Genomic DNA, 22,409 nt, shown 5'->3' on the forward strand with positions numbered 1-22,409 from the left:
ATTAGAATTGGTGCCCATATGGGATCCTGGTGCATGCAAGATGAGGACCTAAGCTGCTAGGCTACCGCGCAGGTGCCCAGTGACTAAATCTTTAAAAGAATCATTGTAAACCACATCCTGGGAAGATCTATATCTTTTCAGAGACCCCAAACATATACATATAGCTTGGGGGGATTTGTGTTTAGTTTCATTTATTATTTAATCAGAAATGCAGAGAGAAAGAAGGTTATCCATGCACTGGTTCACTTCCAGAATGCCTGCAATAGCCAGGGCTGGTCCAAGCTGCAGCCAGTAGTCAGGAACTCCGTCTGGGTCTCTCAGATGAAAGGGAAGGGGGCCAATGCTCAAGCCATCATCTGCTGCCTCCCGGGCAACAGCAGGAGGCTGGATAGGAAGTAGAGGGGAATCCCAGTAGCAGGCACCCTGATACAGGATGCAAGTGACCTAACAGCTGTCCTGTTTTGCTTTTTATTTATTTATTTATTTATTTTTTACCAGAGGGCAGTGGATTAAAGAGCCATAATATTAATACTCATTGGAAATAGCTTTTAACAATTTTCTTGTATTTTCTACTTGAGCTAACACTAAATAATAACTAGGCACTATTCACATTAATTTCTCAACGTAATTGAAAATTTTTTCATATCCTTTGAGTAGAGGTGGACAAAAGGCAGGCCCTGTGAAGGCAGCCTGGTCTTCAGTTCCCTCCCATGTTGACAGTGATGACATTCATTTCCAGCCACTCTCCCTCTTGGGTCAACTCCAGGCCAGTCCTCTTCCTAACAGAGGTTTGCAGAGGCAAGTATTTGCCATGCAAATCATTTCCCATGATCTAGTGCAAGACAGAAGCTGAACATTCCCTGCCTTTGTCCTCATTTCTTTGTTAACAATGAATAAATCATTTCATGGCCTGGACCAGCAAAGGCTGTGCTGTGCCATACTCCGCTAGTGATAATCTCCTGGCTCCCAGGAGACAGAATTTTTGTCACTTGACAAATAACTCCAACTATCCAAAGGAGGATTGTCCAGGGGTTCCTGATGGCGTCTTGTATTTCTCTCATGCTATTTCAGTTTCTAACAAAGCCATGCGTGCAGAGCAAATACAACAATTGGACTGTATAAAAAAAAGAGAACTAAACAAAACAAAAAAAACCTTTGTCCCAAGACAATAAGGTCATATGCTTCTATGGTTGCACGTGACTTGACACACCAATGTTAAATATAAAATGATTGACTCTGAACAGTTGGTTCTTTCCATTTTCTCCTTTATATTTGTTTTCACCCATTTTCTACAATCAGCATGAACAGATAGAGAAATGGGCATTTTCAATGAAATTGAATGGGTAAGTCTGTATGTGGCTAACATTTAAATACAAGAAAGAATTAAGGAACAAGATGGCATACTATTAGTAGTGTGATATCAGTGTGCTCTAGAAAAGTGTTGTATCTCTTTTAAATCATTTTAATATTTGTTGATTTATCATTCCACTTGCTTTGTCCTTTAGTGTGACATATGGAATAACATTGGATGACGTAGATGGAGGGATATGAAAAGAAAATGTAGAGTACAATGAAGCCTGAATTCACCCACAGTGGTTTACAGTGAGGAGTTCTGAGGCTAAGCTTTATCTGTTTGCTGATAAATTGACATCTTCCTGAGGCGGGAGAGGGTTCGGCAGATCCAGTTAAGGCCGGATTCTTTGTTAGGCCTGCAATGACCACGAGCTCCACAAGGGGGCCAGCAAAGCCGCCAGAACATTAGTCTCTGGGGCCTGCTCAAACAAGGAACACAAAACAAAAGCTTGGGCCTTTTGCTTGGAAATGTTGTAATGGGGAGGTTGGGGCCAGGGGTTGGGGGGGGGGGGAGGGAAGGCGGCAGGATGGTAGGCTTAAGTATGGGACTGCCAGGTGTAGCAAGGAAAGCAGGTGTAGCCCAGTGTAGTAGCCTTGTGGCTAAACGCTAGCCTTGCATGCGCCAGGATCCCATACAGGCACTGTTCCAAGTCCTGGATGCTCCACTTCCCATCCAGCTACCTGTCTGTAGCCTGGAAAAGCAATAGGGATGGCACAAAGCCTTGGGGCTCTGCACCCGCATAGGAGACCCAGAAGCTCTTGCCTCCTCCTGGCTTTGGATGACTCAGCCCCAACTGTTGAGGCCGTTTGGGGGATGGAAGATCTCTGTCTCTTTCTCTCTCTCTTTGTAACTCTGACTTTCAAGTAAAAATAAATCTTGCAAAATAAAATATCACAATATAAAAATAAAATAAGCTAGCAAACCCCTTAGTGGCAAAAATAAATAGATAAATAAATAACATTTTAAAATAAGATCTTTGTATATACTGTGACACTTGGACTTTAGTCTTTTTTTTCCGCTAAGTGCTTAAGGACACCTGGCAAATGCAGGCCTGGGATTCTTCCTCCTGTAAACAAGAAGACTGAGATGAGCTCTCTGGTTCCTTTCTGGTTGAAAAATTCTGCCGTTAACATTGAACAGTGTTTATTTCCTGCAGTCACACACATGGTGTAGATCGAATGTTGTAGTCATTGGAGGGGTTTTGAATGAGATCTTTAGGATCCTTGCTCTCAAGTGCATTTTAGCAGATAATAAGGAGATAAACACGTCAGCATGATTTACACATTGTGAGAAACGCCAAGTAGGAAGCTATAGCATATGAGGAGAGGGAACAGAAGTGACTGCTGGAGATAGGACGGGCTCTACACATCAGTAAGATGTAAGTGTCCCAGTAAGCAGGAAAAATCCAGTGAGCTTAATTGGAATTGGAGGGGCTGGAGCTTCAACCAGCACTTACATGGGATGCTGATGCAGCAGACAGAGGATGAGTTTGCTATCCTACCACATTGGCCCCATTATGGGGGGTGTGTGTAGGGAGGATGTCAGTTGGAAGGAAGGAGTCTTGTAGTCATTTTTCTCTGCGAAGTATACTTACTCAGTGTCACAAATATAAATGATATTTTCTGGAAGGACTGAGCATAATATACAGCTGCGATTTATGAGCACTTAATTATTCTAGAAATACTTGCATATGATTTCTTTTTTCAACCCTCACAATACTATCTAGAGGTGGGTATTGCTATCTCCACCTGACAGCTTTGAAGTTTAGGCCCCCAAAACTGTCTTGTCTCAAGCAGCTAAGAAGATTGAGAACAGAGCTGGTGCAGTGATATCGCACACTAATCCTCCACCTGCAGTGCCAGCATCCCATATCAGTGCTGTTCACGTTCCTGCTGCTCCACTTCAATCTAGCTCTGTTTATGGCCTGAAAAGGAAGTAGAGAATGGTCCAAGTCCTTGGTCCCCTACACTCATGTGGGATACCTGGAGGAATCTCCTGACTTCTGTCTTCAGATTGGTTCAGCTCCAGCCAGTGTGACCATTTGGGGAGTTAAACAGTGGATGGAAGCTCTCCCTGCGTTTCCCTTTCTCTCTGCAAATTTACCTTTCAACTAAAAATAAGTAAATCTTTTTTTTTTAAAGATTTATTTATTTTATTACAAAGTCAGATATACAGAGAGGAGGAGAGACAAAGAGGAAGATCTTCCGTCCGATGATTCACTCCCCAAGTGAGCTGCAACGGGCCGGTGCACGCCGATCCGAAGCCGGGAACTTGGAACCTGGAACCTCTTCTGGGTCTCCCATGCGGGTGCAGGATCCCAATGCATTGGGCCGTCCTCAACTGCTTTCCCAGGCCACAAGCAGGGAGCTGGATGGGAAGTGGAGCTGCCGGGATTAGAACTGGCAGCCCATATGGGATCCCGGGGCATTCAAGGCGAGGACTTTAGCCGCTAGGCCACGCCGCAGAGCCCGTAAATCTTTTAAAAACAAAAAGGTAAAGACAGGACTTAAAGCTGAATATTCTTTTATTTAACCACGCCACTTTTACTACATTACAGATGGGACCCAGCATCATAGCCTAGTGGTTAAATGCTAACCTTGCATGTACCAGGATCTCATATGGGCACTGATTTGGTTTTGTTTTTGTTTTGTTTTGTTTTGTATTTTTATTGAAGCAAGGGGTTTGGCGGACCTATTTCTGTTGGCTCATTTGCTCTCAGATTTGTTTATAAAATGTACTAAGGAATAGCAATATAGAGATATATGAATACTTCAAATAACTAACACGTAGACCATAAAAAAGAGAGAGAGAGGAAGAGGCAGGAAAGACTGTCCATCTATTGGCTCACTCTCCAGGGCTGGACCCGACTGAGGTTAGAAATCAGAAACAGCATCTAGGTCTCGCACACAGCTCGCAGGAAGCAGGCATCAGCTGCCCCAAGGTACATCAGCTGGAAACTAGATCAGAAGCTCAGAGTAGCCAGGACCCCAGCCAGGCACCCCGAAATGAGATGCAGACATCTCAAGAGGTAGCTTAACCGGCTGCACCACAACACCCACCCCTTCCTGATTTTTTCTTTCTCACTTATTGAACAGATGCCCATCAGCAACTTGTTGGGTGTTAAGAAATATTTTTGTGTGAGGAAGGAAGCTTGACATATTCACAGAAGAAAGGTACAATAATGAGCATGAGCCTAGGTCTAGAGTTTAAACAAGGGTGTTCGCCCTTATAGCACCTTTGTTTTGAATGTTTTTAGAATTCTAGAAAATACATTTTCAGTGCACCCATTCCTAAATTTCCTTCAAGTTGAATTATTTCTAGATAATTAGAAAGTATAAATATTACACCAATAAAACATGAAAAGATTGCCTTCTTTAAAAAAAAACTTGAAGTTGCTTCTCCAATAGATATTTCAGTATATTTCAGTGAGTAAAATAGATTCATAAACACAAATTGTTTAAGAATTTCTCTCACCTCTAAATGGTTCTTATCATATAATTAATCTATTTGAAATCATGGAGTGTTATGTTTAAATATTGTCTCATTAGTTTTTCCTAAATAATAATTTAGCACATGTTATCTTTGTTCTTAGCTGTCAAATAAAGGAAAATGCAGTGGAACGATTCATGTTTCAAATAAAAAAACTTAGAGAAAGGAACCAAAAGTATCATGAAAGAGTAAGTATAAACTTGGGAGTATATAGTTATTAAACATTTACACACATGCTTTGAAAGTTTGTAAGGTAGGATAAGACACACTTGAAAGAATTATCTTTTTTAAAGCTTGAGAGTAATTGGTTTGCAATCCAGTTTATCTCTTTGTACTTGTACTCTTCCAATTATGCTAAGCCTAATGCCAAAGTAAGTCAGCTTCAATTATATTATTTACAACGTGAAGACAGTGGCTCCTGTATCCATACTTTTAGAGCTTAGGAGCTGCATTTATCTTTTAACTTCTTAATTTAGCCAAAGTGTCAAGCATTGTTCTCTATTTTTGATCTCTGTATCTGTCTATTTTAGATTATCAGAGAGTACGCTACATAAATATCACTTGAAAAGTACAGTCTTAGTGGGCTAACTGGATATATAACATGATATATTGATTTTACAAAATATGATTAAAGTGCATATCAAAGGGGTGTAATAGATGACCATAAAATTAAACATCTGCAGAAACAGATTTTTGGAAGGTTTGGAAGTAGTAAATGAAAATTAACACAATTTTCATTCTTCAAGACATCACATAGATGAGCAGATTCTGTGGGTGACCCTATTAGAGCACCAGTTTGAGAGGGACCCTGACGTTTTCACAGTTAGGCATTTTGTTTGAGGTTTGCCTAAAAAGACTATGTCTACACACTTTAATGGAGTCTACAGAGACCCAAGCTTGCACCCTAACTGTACAACTTTCTTATGCCATTTGTCCAAAATTTATATAAGCTTCAATTTTCCTATGAAATTGGGATTCCTGTCTTTCCCAAAGGACTAATGTTCACTCATTCAGCCAGTATTCACTGGGCACAAAAGCCCTGGTGGTGATTTAACCATGACCCTGACACTGTCATGATTCTCAGGGACCAGAAACTGGGACTAACACAGAAACTGGGCCTGTGGATCAGAGTGAGAAGAAATCTGCTCTCGAGACAATGGTACAGTCTCAGCATGGTATCACAGGAGGTGGAGACTGGTGAGCCAGAAGCTGGGGCTATGGAGATCATGGTGGAAGTCTAACATAAGAACACAGACCTGGAACTTGATGGAGGGAGTGGCACAAGTGAATGCAAACAAGGAGCTGTGTACCAACCACAATAAGTAAAATCGAATTGTAGACCTGTGACACAGCTTAGAAACCTGCCCCAAGGAGAAGAATCTGATAACCAGAAGTGCAATGACTAAGAGCAAAAAAAGAGACAAAGGCACAATGAACATTACTGAACACTTCCCTGCAAAGGAGCAAAAACCTTTGCTAACCTCAGAGTTAACTTGGGAAGACATCGAGAAAATAGGGGATACAGAATTCAAAACACTTGTTATAAAACTTCTTAACAATGACACGCAGGTAATACAGGAGTTCAAGAAATTTAGGGAACATGTCACACAGGAAATGAATCAAATGAAAGATGATTATCAGAAATTAAAAGCACAGTGGAGAGTCTCCGAAGTAGAAGGAAGGAAGCAGAAGAAAGAATCTCAGAATTGAAAAATATTTCTGTCACCAGGAGGAAACAAACAAAAAGCTGGAAGCAGAGCTGGGTCAAGCTAAAAAAAGTATTCAAGAACTTTTCAGAATGCTGTTAAAAGGCCAAATATAAGAATTATGGGAGTTCCAGTAGGTGCAGAAAGAGAAACTGGGATTAAAGGTGTATTTAATAAAATAATAAGGGAAAAATTCCCTAATCTAGAGAAGGAATTGGGAAACAACATCTAGGAAGGGCACAGAACTCCCAACAGGGTTGAACAAAAGTGATCTTCACCACAACACATGATATTCAAGCTCTCTTCAGTTGAACATAAGGGAAAGATCTTTAAATGTGCACATGGAAAAAAATCAACTGACATATAAAGGAATGCAAGTTAAATTCATAGGAGACCTCTCACAGGAAACTCTACAGGCCAGAAGAGAATGGAGTGACATATTCCAGATTCTAAAAGCGAAAAATTGACAGCCCAGGATAACATACCCAGCAAAGTTTTCCTTTGTCTTTGAAAATGAAATAAAATTCTTCCACATTAAAGAAAACTAAAAAGAATATGTCTCTTCCAAACCTGCCCTACAAACGATAAAGATGTTCTCTTGACAGAGAAGAGGAATAGCACCCATCAAAACCAAAGGCAAATGTGAAGAACATCCCAATAACAAAACAACAGAAGACTAAATCAATTAACAACCTATTGCTAAAATGATAGGACCAAATTTTCCCCATTCATAACAACCCTGGATGTAAATGGATTAAACTCATCAATCAAGCATCATAGATTAGTTGGCTGGATTAAAACAACAAAACCTAGGTTTTTGTTGCCTACAGAAGATATATGTCACCAACAAAGATCAGCGGAAACTATACCTCATGAACTTGATTTATTTATTTATTTTTATTTAGTGTCATCTCTTCAAAACACTTTCTTCCTCATTAAATTCTTCACTGACTTGGATCATACAGTAGCATCATTTTCTTCATGAAGGTTCTTGATTTTTTCATTTCTTCAATGACACATTAGACACATGCAATAAGTAGCATGTTATTTAATTTCATGGCATTGTAAATTTCTATTTTTCTTCCTGTTGTTGATTTTGTATTGTGACTTTTCATTTAAGGGGATTTATAGTAATTGTGTAATGGAGACATCATCATATCGAGATCTGAAGATACAATGTAGTATGCGTCCCTACTTCCAGACCAAAGATGGACTCCCAATGAAACTGTTAACTGTATTTTGACAATAGGATGCTGGACTCTGTCATTGTCCATGCCTGCAATGATGAACATATGACTGTGTATGAAGAACTATACTATAGTAACAAAATAGGGGAACCCATTGGCGGGAGAGAGTACTTGGTGAGGGAAATCCCAAGGCCTATGAAACTGTATCTTAAAATGATAATAATAATAATAAAATGATAATAATAATTTTTAAAAGGCAGAAAAACAAACAAACAAACAAAAGTCTACTCTAGCTCCTTGGCTGCAGGAGCCACATGACAAAATTCAGAGCACACGAGAGGAATAAGCAGCCATCAGGAGACCAAGGCACATCCTTGTGTTCAACACAGGGCCTGCTAGGACAGGACCTGGTTGTGAAAAGCACAAGAAATCAGATCTGAATAAGCACTTTGGATAGTATCCCGATGTTTGGTGCCCAAAACAGTTAAAGTTCTGGTTTCTATGAGGATTAGCTCCAGACTGAGCCATACCCATGTGTGTGATAGTGGACCCACCTGTGAGGAGCCTGAAGAGACAGATCCCAGCTGCTGCTGCATCTGCACAGCAAACATCTCTTTCCATTTACACTGACTCTGACCTAATTCAAGCTGCCATTACTTCTGGTGCAGCTTTCCTCTCTCCAGTACAGTCTCCACAGAGCAACCACCTTGCCCTTTGAGTGTTCTAGTTGTCAGTGTCTGACCTTTCACTGGCTTCCTACTGGGCATAAAAAAAAATCCATAATCCTTGCGAAAGGCTTCAGGACACCCCTCACCTCTCCAACCATGCCCCCCAGGCATCCCACCCTTTTACTAGCTCTTTTTGATCAGATGATGGCTGGAGTGCTTGTGTTCTTGTTATTCACATGGATGACCCAGATCGAGTTCTGAATTCGTGGCTTCAGCCTGGGCTAGCTTCAGCTGTTATGGCTATCTGGGGAATAAGCCAGTGAAAGGAATATATTCTGTCTCTCTCATTCTCACTTTCGTTCTCTTTCCTTGTTCCTTTCACATGAACAAATTAATTTTTTTTTAAATCTAATAAGATGGATTCATTTTGAGTTCTGGATTTGTGGCTTCAGGCTGATTCAGCCTCAGCTGTTACGGCTTTCTGGGGAATAAGCCAGTGAAAGGAATATATTTTCTCTCTCATTCTGTTTCTCTCACATCATTCTGCTTTTCACATGAACAAATTACATTTTTAAATCTAAGAAGATGGATTCATTTTGAGGAATACTGTTCTAAGTATGGAAAGTAAATGGAAATTTTCTTTGTATATAACTTTTTATGAACTGTATGTGGTGGTTTTTAAATTATCTTTATTTGGAAATCTTTTGCTTATATGTTATGCTAAATATTTTTGTGCTAGAATTGAATTCAGAAGCCTCTTTGCCTTACTAAAATTAACATAAGTAAAACGAAGATATTTTTATTTAGCATTCAGATCATTCTTGCTAAAAGAATTTTCCATTTCTTTAAAAATAAGTGGGAAAGTCCACATTTGGAAGAAAGTATTAACAGTGTAATAGTCTGGCAAGTGATATTTCCATTGCTATTATTGAAGTTTCTACGCATTTTTCATTCTAAAATAACGTGCCACGTCAAAGTGATTCAGCATATATAAGCAAATACAACATGAATATTTCATTCAAGAAATTGGAATATCTTAGAACTAGTTTGAGAATAATAAACTATTTAATTTTTAGTTGGTAGTATTGATTGGCCCTCTGCTTTCTAATTCAACTCTTTATTTTGAGGTATTTATAGATTATCATGCATTTATGGGAAGTAGTACACCAAGAGAGATCTTGTGTTCTCATTACCTAGGTTCCCGTAACATATTAACAAAACTGTTTCACAATAGTACAAGTAAGTTATTGGCAATATTAACACTGATATTCAAGATATAGCACATTTCCATCATCATAGACATCACTCACAACCTCATCTTAACTAATTAAATCTGTAGTTTCCATAGTGTCACATTCTAAGGTCGTGAGTTGGCATGAATTGGGGGGCAACATTAATACTTGATTTGGGGCAAATCTGTTTATAATTAGTATATTATAATTATATATAATTAGCATATTCTTGATGGTTTCAGTTTTATTATTATATAATGTTTTTTCTAGTCACTGATAACAAATATTTTCTTGTCTATTTTGTCATATGTTAGTTTAGTCATTTCAGCTTTTTTTGGATTTCTTTTTGCATTGTAGCTCTTTTTTCCATCCTTTTACTTTTGGCCTATTTGCTACTTTGAGTTGAAACTGTGTGTCATAGAAAGTGTATAGTGTGTCATTTTTTTAAAAAGTTCATTCTGTCAACCGCTGCCTTTTAATTATCATGTTCAACCCATCTTCATTTAATGTAATTATTGACAAGGGAAACTTAATCTGGCATTTTTTAAATCATGCTCCTCTCTGCTTCAATTACTGTCCTGTTTTGTATTAAATGTTTTCTTGAGTTCTGTTTTAACCCTCTGTTGTTTCTTTTTTATTTCTATTTTAGCTAAATCTCAGAGGTTGTCCTGGGATTCCTGTTAGCATGCTAATATATAACAATCTAGTTCAGAATTATGTCATATTTAAAAGGGGAAGAGAGAGAGAGAAAGAGAGAGAGACAGATGTCAATCTTTCATCCACTGTTCACTTCCCAACAGCAAGGACCTAGCACTCAAACCCTGGAACTCTAATATGAGATATAAATGTCCCAGATGACAACAACTGCAACGAAACTCTAGTCCTACCAACTTAATTTTAGTAACCTACAAAAACTACGTTCAATTTCTTTGCATATCATTTCAGTTGTTATTTTTTCTAAAATACATTTTTATATACCATGTGTCCACAAGTATATATTGGCCATCACTGCTTTACACAGTTATCTTGTAAATCAGATGGAGAAAACATGGAATTATCAAAAAATTATGGCCAATAAGGAGTACAGAAACATGAATGGACTAGCCACAAAGGAACTGAATCTGCATTTTAAGTGGGTAGTTTTTAGATGGTGAGTAACCATCACAGTAAAGAAAGAAATTGGGGACATTTGTGAAAAAACAAAACAAAACAAAACAAAACAAAACAAGACTTAATGTAAATCCCACAGTATTTTTTTATGGTTTATTTATTTTATTGGAGAGGCAGATCTATAGAGAGGAGAGACAGATTTTCACCCAGTGGTTCATTCCTGAAAAGGCTGTAATGACTAGAACTTAGCTGATCTGAAGCCAGGCACCAGGAGTTTCTTCCTGGTCTCCCATGCAAATGCAGGGGCCCGAGGACTTGGGCCATCCACCTGTTTTCCCAGGCCATAAGCAGGAAGCTAGATTGGATGTAACATAGCCAGGACATGAACCAGCACCCATATGGGTTAATGGCCTTGCAGGTGGAGGATTAGCAAATTGAGCCATAACACCAACCCCCAAAGCAGTATTTCTAAGAATTGTTTTGCTGCTAGGGTCCAGAACACTCCCAAGCATGTGATAGACAACAGGATGAATAATGTATGTTAGAGAAGAACAGTGTTGGTATGGCAGACTGAAAGAAAAATTGGGCCTCAAGGTTTAATGTTCATTGATCTGGTGTAAGGTGATAGACTTTAGATTAATGACATAAATTCTAAAGTATAACATTCTATTCGCTGCTACTAAGTTGATATATTTAACTTCATTTTGAGTCTTTCATGATCCATAAACTCTTAGAAATATTACTGTATAATTTATCTGATTGTATATTTTGTTCTCACTTTATAAGAATTAGTTTGTGACTCTGTTTTGAGGCAAACCAATGTGAACAGTTGCTCAGATGTTGTTAACTCCTGATGTTTTCCTGACAGAACAGGCACTTGAAGGATGAACAAATTTGGCACATACAGAACCTACTAAAGGAACTAAGTGAAGAGAAATCAGACACATTACCAGCTGTATCAAGGGAGGATGTTGAAGAAGCGATGAAAGAGAAATGGAAGTTTGAAAGAGATCAGGAAAAAAACTTAAAAGGTGACTTAGGGACTGAGAAATTTTTCATAAAATTTTACCAGAATTTATAAATGCTATTGTCTTCCAATATACTCAGAATGCTGAGTGTGATTGGAGTGTCGTTATTCCTACCGTAGCCACAAGCACATACTGATAAGAGGACAGAAAAGGGAAAAGAACAAAGTGGAGGGGGAAGAGTAAGTGCAGTGGTCACAGGCAAAGGCAGAATCCACTTGAGCACAGAGGCCAGATGGGTTCTGTTTGGTGCCATTCTGAGCGGCTCTGCAAAGCAGAATTTGTCATTTCTTTTGTGATTTTGGTGTCATCATTGGCTTTAGTCTCAGTTCAGACTTAGGAATGCTAAGGTTAATATAACCATAATCCTCCCTCCCATAATATTTAAGGGGCTAAGTGTAACACCATTTAGATGAAAGAAGGAAGGGTAGGAGTTACAAAAAGGGACGTGTGTAGGGCATGGAGAGAAACCTTACTAGGTATGGTGATGAAAGCCAGGATACACAATTGCTATGGGCTCAGGAAATCGAGTCCTGCGGTAACTTGTGTGCAGTTTTAAAATGTGCATTCTTTACAACCATTCCTCCCTCTTAAACTTGCTGCTGGGATTTCTAAAGCCTCCTTTGCCAGAACTTCTGCAATTCTATCTCTGCTAGGAAGTTGGGCAACATGAGAAAGAGATTTGAAGGCTATTAGGAAGCAGTATCAGAAGTTAGGAGGCAAAACAAAACACAAGAGTTTTTTGGATTTCTTCCAAATATTTTGCATTACCTACTTTTTTGGGGCATCTGCACACAGCAGGCCCACTACTTAATAGATAGTTTTGATTGTTAGTAAAATAGTTTCCCAGATTAAACATCAGAAGACAAGCTCCATTTTCAAAGATTTCCACAACTGTTCCCATAACCCTGCCCTCGCCCGTATCTCTCTTATTGGCAACAGTTATGCCTGACATTTTGCAGCACCCCATTTAAGAGAGTTATGTTTGCACTTCCAAAGAGTACTCTAATAAATTCCTTGAGATGAAGCTGCTGAAGTGTGCTCACCAAACTGCCTTCTCAGGAGAGTGGGCCAGGTTAATTGAGGATCTGCCTGGTTATGGTTTAGGCTTAGTAGTGGCTGCAGGTTGGATGACCGAGTATAGGCAAGTGGGGCTGGGCACAAGACACAAAAGAATAAAAAGAAAATGATAGGACAGAAGTATCCTGAGAGAATTTCTTAGGAAGTGATGTACAAGGGAATCCCCTGTAACTCTTTCGTACGGGACAGAGATGCATGGCTGCTTTCACCCAGCAGCTTATTGTAATCCAAAATGTCAGGCCCCACCTAGATCAACCAAATCTTATTCTACTTTTGACAAGATGTCAGGAGAGCCCTAGGCACAGCAAGGTCTGAAAAGAATGGTTGTGGCGCTTTTCTTCCAACTTTTACTTAGCACTCCCAGAGCTGCAAGGATAAAACCCAAGTCTGACCAGCCTTAGCATAAAGGGGATATTAAGTTTCTCACATAAGCAAGCCCCAGCAGGGCAGGATGCTGCTGATCTGATCTGGAGCTCTACTTGCTGTCAGATCTCACCAGTGTTTTTTTACAAAAACATTCTGTGCCTGCGTGTATGTACACACACACACACACACACACACACACACAGACTCCCACACATGCTCTTCTTACTAGACAGCATGGGAGACTGGTTCTAAGAAAGTAGAAAACCAGCCACTACACCCATGTGTCTTTCAAAATCTTTAATGACATAAACTAACCCTCACCTCCCAGACCTCCAAGACTGAATGTGGCACAAGGAGGAGACAGTGGCAATGTGCACACATGAAAGGCCAGCGGCCCCTCTGGGTGACAGCAGTGTTACCCATTGTTTGTTGACTGATAACACCATCTGCTAAGAAAATTTAAGATATCTTATGTCCAACTCTAGAAAAAGACACATCCAGGGTTTTTCTGACCCACTGCACTAAAGGATATCCCTCTGGCCTGATGGGATGCTTCAGCAATTCAGTGAATGTTGATTGAGCAATAAATAAATTGAGGTGTTTACAGATATGAGCGTAATGTGTGCTTGCCTTCAAGGAGCTCGCAAACAAGGTGGTGTATGGTAGTGAGTCAAGCAACTATAAAGCCCACTGTACCTGGCCCTTAGTGCTGATTTCTTTTCCATAATATCTAGTGGTATGAAACTCAGGTCTTTTTTAAAGGCTTATTTATCTTAAAGGTAGAGTGATAGAAATGAAAGATAGAAATAGAGATAGAGATACTGATAGAGAGAGAGATGTTTTGACTTCTAGTTCACTCCCCAGATGCTTTCAACAACCATGTCTAGGATGAAGACAGGAACCAGGAATTCCAAACTGGCTTTCCAGGCATATTAGCACAATGAGAAGTTCGGCAGCTAGAACTTGAACTGGCACTCCCATACCGGATGCCAGCATGCGCAAGCTGCAGCTTAATGTGCTGTGCCATGGTGCTCAGGCCCAAAGATGTGCCAGGGTATACTGAAAATTTATGTGTTTGAGTCAGTTACTAAAATGAGGAGAGAGGGAGAAGATGTGCTGTTATTACTGTCATTTACTATTATCTAACAGAAGGGAAGTCCAAACGAACTATCCTTGACTATATCAAATGATTTACTTACAAAAATAATTGCTAAAGATCCAGGAAGGACATAAGAGTCACTTTTCCTCAGAAGCATAATGGCCAGGAAAAATGACAATTTACTAATTAAAAGTACATTTGATAAAATATTTGTTCTACAAAATGGGACTCCCTATTAAATTACCATATAAGTAATTTAAACTTGTGGATTTCTAGGTATATGGGTTAGTTATTATATCTTCCATTAATAACCCCAAAGCATCCATCTACTTTATAAATCTAACTTAATTAGAATTTGAATTGTGAATAAAGAATAGTTTGAGCAGTTTAGATTCTCTTAAATTATAGACATAGAATAGTACTTATGCATTTAAAAGTATTTTAATATCAGATCTTCACAAAATTAATTTGCAACACATAACGGTTGCATGGACAATGAAAATAACATGTGTCTTGGTTTTCTTTCCAACAGATATGCGCACACAAATAACTAACACTGAGAAGCTATTTATTGAAAAGCTTGGTGAAAAGGAATATTGGGAAGAGTACAAGAATGTAGGGAGTGCGCAACATGCTAAACTCATTACTTCCTTACAAAATGACATCAACAGAGTTAAAGAGAATGCAGAGAAAATGTCAGGTCAGTTGCAGCTAAGCTAGTACAAATTCCATTAAAAATTTTTTAAAGGGTGGAAGAGAAAACCAGGCACTCTAAATCATGCTCTTTCTCTCTGCTGTCTGCATAAGTCTCTGTGAGCCTGGAAGCAAAGAAGGGGGAACACAGCAGAGACAGGACTCCAGGACACCAATGAGATGGAGAAAACAAAGTGAAGGCCTGGGGTGCTGGGAAGAAGCCTGACTCAATGAGTGGTGTTGCAATGGGGCAGGTTCCCTGAAGTAGGAGTGTTCTGGGCCCTAGTAATGCTATAAAGGACTCACGTGAGGCAAAGTTAAGACTAGCCTGACTGTGTAACCTACCTGAGAGACCCCCGAAGTGAGTTAAGCTGCAGCCAGAAAAACCTAGAGAAAAAAACATGAGTTCAACGGAAAGTGTTCATTTTATTGTGTCCATCTTTGCAATGGTAATAACATTTATACATTGAATTATTTGCTGGTCATTATGAGGTATAGCTGATTTTAAGTAGCAATCGAAAATGATTACCGAGAGCTGGCGCAGTGGCAAAGCATGCTAATCCTCCACCTGTAGCATTGGTATCCCATATGAGTGCCAGTTTGTGTCTCAGTAGCTCCACTTCTGATCCAGCTCCCTGTCTATGGCCTGGGAAGGCCATGGGGAATGACCCAGGTCTTTTGTCCCTGGACTCATGTGGGAGACCCAGAAAAAGCTCCTGGCTCCCAACTTCAGAACAGCCCAGCTCTGGGCATTGCAACTATTTAGAGAATGAACTAGTGTATATGCCACCTTAACCTCTGAGCCCCTATCAAGGCTTCAAATGTTTTGATCCTTTGTTCCCTCAGTAGTGACTTGCAAGTATTAAGGAAGCATGTGAATGTACAAGACTGGGGAACATCAGATCCGTGGGCTACGTGTGGTCAGTGAAATCATTTGGTTTGGTCTTGCCAGGACAATTGCAGACAGGAATCAAACCTCAAAAACATGCATAGCAGACTAATTCTTACGGTGATGATTTTGTACAGCCCGTGGATGCTCTTATAAATTAATCATACATCTGGCCCTTGACAGAAAAATCTCCCCCTGCCCTGGCAGGACCCTGTACTTCATCTCACCCCTTTGCTTGCCTGAACTCAGATGCACCTGAGCTGGGTCGGCTGACCTTCACTGTCTTGTCTGCTCACCTTCCTCTTCTGATTCAGTCTTTCCTGCCTCAGGAAATGCAAGCCACGAACACTGGAAATTGAGTTAGGTGGAGTTGGATGTACAGGATGCTACTCAAGCAGATAATCATTTTTTAAAGTTCCTATTGTGGGTCATAAGTTGTATGATCTGAAAGGTAGCCATCACACAGGTACTGAAGTGATGAAATTCTCTTTGAGTTCCTTGACAATGCAAATATTCTCTGCAGAGAAATCTTAAACTGATTCACATTAAGGTGTTAGTAAATCATAGCAACATTTCCACAATTGCAGAAGTTAGCTGTGCTAAGGAAGTACCCTGAAAAGTCAGGGAAACATGTATAAAGGAGAAGTAAGGTACACAAAAGATAAAAATTATCTAATACCATCAATTACTAAGGAGTAACCTAAGATTTTTTTTTCTATTTTAAAGAACAATATAAAATCACTCTGGAAGATGCTAGAAAGAGAATAATCAAAGAAACTTTGTTACAACTGGACCAAAAAAAGGAATGGGCTACACAGGTATATTTCAATTTTCTTAAAAACAAAACAACCTTTGCCCCTATTTTTCCTGGTGGTATGTTGGTAGTGCAGAACTTGGATTCTGACATTAAGTAGTTTTAGCTTAAATTGCAGTTCTTTACTTACTGGCTGTGTAATTTAAATTTGGCACCAGGAGTGGGTAATGGGGAGAAGAGAGCCTCTGTTTTCTAGTCTATAAAATGGAGGTAATGATAGCGTTTATTTTTAAAAGATGGTGTGACATTTGACTAAGATGCTTCAGGTTGCATAGCTTCCTACAAAAAGTAAAAGCTTAGTAATTATTTTCTGTTATTTTAAGAGCTGTTTTGTTTATTTGAAAGGCAGAGGTATAGCAAGAGAGAGAGAGAGGGGGAGAGAGAGAGGGGGAGAGAGAGAGAGAGAGAGAGAGAAAGCTCTTGCATTTGCTGGTTCACTCCCGAAATAGTAGTAGCGTTTCATCTCCAGCCATTTGGCCATTTGTAGATTGAATCAGTGGATAGAACATCTCCTGTGTCTCTCCTCCTCTCTCTGAATAATCTGCCTCTCAAATATAAATAAATAAGTAAATAAACAAATCAATCAATCAAATAAGCAAATAACTTCAGATGTATATCAAGAAGACTGTTCCAAATACTTTTTGAAGCATTTTACAGTTAAGTCTCCCAGCACTTCTGTAAGGTGCAAGGATTTTCGAATGAGGGCGTGGTGTGTTTGTGTGTGCGTGTGCATGCATGTGATTTGCCCAAAGCAAATGAGAGAATCCAGATTCAATTCATATGGTTGGGTTGTTTGCATTCTGTATCAGAGCTTGGGCTGCTGGGCTAAAAATCTATATTTCTACCAAGGTGATTAGGAAGCAGTGGAGGATGGCTCAAATAATTAAGTTCCTGCCATCCATATGGGAGATTTGGAGTTCCCAGCTCCTACCTTCAGCCCTGGCTACTGTAGACATTTGGGGAGTGAACCAGCAGATGGAAAAAACACTTTCCTTCTCTCCCCTGTCTCTGGGTCTCTCTCTCTCTCTCTTTCACTATGCCTTTCCAGTAAATAAACAGATCTTTTAAAATTTCAGCTATTCTGATTATAGTTTATTATTACTATACTTTTTTTTTTTTTTGCTGCATAGTGGCAGACTGATTGCCTGAATGAATTTTCCTCATTTTACCTGATTTTAGCCTATGTAGTTGACCTTCTCATAATCCAGTGCTGTGTAACTTCAGCCACATAGTAGAATTATCTGAGAAAATAGTCTGTATGCAGATGGTACCTCCACCCTACCATAGTTGTTGTAATATGATTTCCCCAGGACTTCATCTGGGCTTCCAGATTTTTCAAAGCTTCCAGATTCCAATGTGTACCAAGGTTGAAATCACTACATTATTGTCAATGAATTGAGCCATTAACCATGTAGCTTCAGCTAGAAGCTGTTTCTATTTTTTTGTTTAAGTAAAATCCTATGGTGGAAGACACTAGACTTACTACTTGTAGCTTTAAATAAAAAAAATTTCAAGTTACCAGGAAATACATGTCTACTCTTAGTTTAACAGATATGATTGAATGATTTTTTTAAAATTGTAAGTTTTCCAGTTCTAAAACTTAGCCAGATTTACTCTTAACATACTTTTAAATTGGTTTCATTCACATTTATGATCTAGAATATTTTGCCTAATTTCTCTTGTGACCTTCTGTTTCTGATTTGAATTTAACATTTGTATCCATATAAACCATCCCACAGAAAAATACGGTACCTAAAGTAATTGAAAATGAGTGTACATTTTGTTTAACAAACCCACTGACAAAGTAAGACTTCTCCTGTTTTCTTCGTGTAAAATGTCTGTGAAGCTACACAAGGCCAGCGACTCTGAAACTACTTGATGTTAGCTTTGTAAATCTGCATACTATTATAAACAACAGGCAGAAAAGTTTCAAATTTAAAGGCTGTATTATAAATTCATGTTACTAAAATATGGACTCCCACTGAAAGTTGGACATATTCAGACAATGGGATGATGGACTGTCTGACATTGTCTGTACCAGCAATGTCGGGGCACACTTAAACAGCAAACCGATGGAATTGTAACTCCATATTAAGAATGTACTGTTGTGACAATGGAAAAATTGAAATTTAATCTGATTTTATATAATATACAGAATTGTACCATAAAATTCAAAATTTAAGATAGAAATTTTTAAAAATTCATGTTACTCTATATTGGGTTCTGTCTGTGACTGTATGCTTAAGGAGTATTTGATCACTCCAGCTTTGCCACCTTACCTGTGGAGCTACCACTTCTTGATTCACTTCACCACAGCAGTCAGGCTCAGTAACAGTAGAGGCCGAATGAACGGACAACCACCCACGTTGGCTAGACGGTATGATACAACAATTCAAGAAATCTAACCCAAAAGTTTTCAGATATGTTTCTAAGCAGGTGCAAAACACAGTTTAAAGTGAATGAGAAGACAAACAGAGTTGGCCCCCATCACTGCTCCTGTGAATCACCATGTGGCAACTATTCCTGACCTCAGATACTTTCTTTTAGAATGCCGTCAGACTGATTGACAAGAGCAGTTATCGAGAGATCTGGGAAAACGACTGGCTGAAAAAAGAGGTAGGTAGAATTTATCACTTAAAAAAAAATTCTTAATGTTTTCAGTTGGAAATGAGCTTTGATTATTAACCAAAGTTATGGGGGGAAAGCATGGAACTTGGACAGAGATAAAATTCAAGTAGAGTTCTAATCTTACTTCAGTCTGTTTCTTAACGATGCCATAAGTAATCTAGATGGCCATAAGTACATTTGTTAGATTTACATTGCGCGCAATATACTCAGATGTACAAATTTTCTTTATGTCCTTATGATTCTCGTCTTCTGCATGAGCCTGTGGGACAATGCCAAAGGAGCCTTCTCATCTCCTCCTATCCTGACGGGTGTTGCTTTCCTGAGTGAGGCTGTCTCCTCGCTTCCTTTCCTTCCTCTGTTCCTCTGTGAGATGAAGACGGACTTTCATGACCTTCTGTGGTTGTGTTGCTCAAGAGAGCTTGGCCTGCTTTGGATTCTTGTTCCCTCAACCTGTCTGTGCTCTGCTTTTGGCACTAGGGACTTCTGGATCCATGCTGGCCTTTTAGACACCGTGCTGCAGCCAACACAAATTCAGTTACAGCCATTTCCCTTTGGTCAGGTGGTCCTTACCTGCTGTCGCCCCATCCTCTGGCTGTCTTCACACCTCCTCCTCAAGAGCACACAAGAGCTGTGGACGTGGGTGTGCTGCCTTCACTCCTGTTCCCTCTACACCATTGCCAGTGCTGCTCATGCTGGAGGCAGCTGCGCAAGGATTACTGGGGCAGTCCTCCCAACTTCCGCAACGTTGACACTTGGAGCTAGAAAATTCTTTGTTAGGAAACACTGTGCTGTTTTGCGTGCATGTGCCCATCCCTCTGCCTTTACCTTTATTAATTCCTTTTCATCTGCTTGTTAAAACTCCAGCTCTTCCTTCAGACACAAACTTTGATGACCCATTTCCTTGTGAATCATTTTGTGACTTCCTCAGGAAGTCCTGGGTGCCTTTTCCTCCATGTCTTCTTGATTCACTGTGACTCTTGCTAAAATACACTGAAATTGTTTATGTCTTTGTCCCCTTAATAAGAAGAGCAGGTGATAGCGTTTCAGTTGTATATCCATGGCACTCAATAAATAATCTGTGCTTATTAAGTAGGTTTTGAATAAATGAATGTTAATGAATATAGATGCACTCACTGAAGGGACAATATAAATATAATTTAGATTCTGGGTAAAAGGTAGCAATTGTGTTAAAGCCTTTGTCAGTTGTTTATGTCGTGATTCAAGAGGGCAAACTACATCCTTTCTTGAGGACATATTGAAATAGAATTATTGAAGTACAAAAAAGGAACCCAACTAAAAACAAAACAGGAGGACTTAACTAGCAAGTGAGATTTTCAACATATGAAAGTATGTTGTCATCAGCAGATAGAGTCTGGTCCAGATGTTCACAAGAGCCTGCAGAATACATGTGAAATTCAATTTGTTTGCAGAAACCCAGAAAATTCTCTGTTCAGGGACTGTTCAGAGACTATAGGTGGTAGCAATGGACTGGAGTAACAAGAAAACTGCTTATCAATAAGCATTAATAAGCACTACCCCATGTTTACCCCCAGGCCCTTCACACAGAACACAGTGTTACTTCTGGACTCAGGACCTGATGGCTGTCCTTTCAGAATACTGCAGAAATGATATGATTAGAGATAAACTTTCTACTGCAGACATCAGACATTTCTGTGCAGAAAAATCCCGTTCCTATCTTGACATTTAGGAAGCTGTTACTTAATATCCCCAGCCGATCTTGTCCTAACATAATTTGGCCTGTCCCACTTTCCCATGTAAAATCTCATTCTACATTCCCGCTCACTTATTATGAAAATAGACTTATTCACATACTCATAAAACAAATCCTCACCACACCCCAGTCTTTGCTTTCATTTGAATAGACAACCAAGGATTCCAAAGACATATAAATACAACCAGCACAACAGAAGAGAAAGACAAAGTTAACCAATCACAAAAAAGTAAAAAGGAAACATTAAAAACCATAACTGTCCGGTAAAGAAACAGAAAAAATTCAGGAAACAAGAATGATCTATGGTTAAAAAACAAAACCAGAAAAACAATTTAGAAAACAAGATGCTTTAAGACAGAATGAGTCAGATATAGAATACAGAACTGATCTCTCAGGAGGAAGATGGCCATATCTTTTAAAAGGAGAAAAAAAGAAGAAATAGAGTATTAATGTATGAAATATTATTTCCAAATGATAGTCATCTCAGAAAGAAAAATATAGAGGACAATAAAGCAAAGGAAATCATCAATTAAATCATAGTAGTGTAGTGGGCAGGCAGTTTGGTGCAATGGTTAAATCATCACTCGGTTACCTGCATCCCATGTCAGGGTGCCTAGGTTGGATATGGGCCTATGGATTATTCCAGGTTATTGCCCTCACAGACGGAAGAATTCAAAGCAGTGGTGTCCATTTACAAAGTAAATGTACCTTTACCCAACTTGGGGGGGGGGGGGAATAGAGAGAGAGAGAGAGAAGCTGGAGGAGAAAGATCCTTAAGCATGATCAAAGGCACAAGGGGTTCCCTGCACCATTATGGGGTAGGGGTGTATCTTAATTGCATAAAAAATGGAGTATGGTGTTAGCATATGGGAAGCTTTCTGGGAGTTTCATGGCATTTCCAGGAGTTTAATTTCTACATGGCCATCATGATCTGTCCTCCTTCCTGGTCCCAAATGAGATAGAAGTGCATCCTAGGAAGGTAGGTATATCAGTTATATAAAGTTACCGTACACAACTGTCAACAATTTCAGCTCATCTATCTTTACCTTAATTCCTAGTTTCTGAAGTCCTGACTAGACCCTTAGGTTGAGTCTGTGCTCTCCGCTCCTGATTCCAGCGTCCTGCTAATGTGCACTCTGGGAGGCAAAAGGCTCAGGAACTTTGGTCCCTGCCACCCATGTAGGAGACCGGGACCAAATTTCCAGCTTCTTGCTTTGGCTTGGCCAGGCCCTAGCTATTGCAGGAATTTTGAAAGTGAACCAACAGATGCGGCAAATCTCTGTCAGTCTGTCTCTGTCTCTGATTTACAAAAAAATACATTTTAACATGAAGAAATA

The 22,409-nt window shown here is 39.4% G+C and overlaps 2 protein-coding genes across 4 annotated transcripts in view; one reads left to right on the forward strand and one right to left on the reverse strand.

Moving 5' to 3' along the window:
• The window catches only part of SYTL2 (synaptotagmin like 2), a 175,991-nt gene extending 167,502 nt beyond the window's left edge, over positions 1–8,489 (reverse strand). Inside the window, exon 1 of the mRNA XM_036493463.2 lies at positions 8,287–8,489. The gene's annotated coding sequence lies outside the window, so the exon portion shown is untranslated. The remainder of the gene's footprint in view (positions 1–8,286) is intronic.
• CCDC83 (coiled-coil domain containing 83) overlaps positions 1–22,409 on the forward strand; it is a 47,244-nt gene that overhangs the window by 9,974 nt on the left and 14,861 nt on the right. For all 3 annotated transcript variants that reach the window (XM_058663686.1, XM_058663685.1, XM_004590019.3), the window contains exons 4-8: positions 4,947–5,031; positions 11,615–11,777; positions 14,849–15,016; positions 16,625–16,716; positions 19,260–19,328. In XM_058663686.1, coding sequence (XP_058519669.1) covers positions 4,947–5,031; positions 11,615–11,777; positions 14,849–15,016; positions 16,625–16,716; positions 19,260–19,328 — 577 coding nt within the window. The remainder of the gene's footprint in view (positions 1–4,946; positions 5,032–11,614; positions 11,778–14,848; positions 15,017–16,624; positions 16,717–19,259; positions 19,329–22,409) is intronic.

Source organism: Ochotona princeps, chromosome 4 (genome assembly GCF_030435755.1).
Source record: "Ochotona princeps isolate mOchPri1 chromosome 4, mOchPri1.hap1, whole genome shotgun sequence".
NCBI classification, from domain to species: Eukaryota; Metazoa; Chordata; class Mammalia; order Lagomorpha; family Ochotonidae; genus Ochotona; species Ochotona princeps.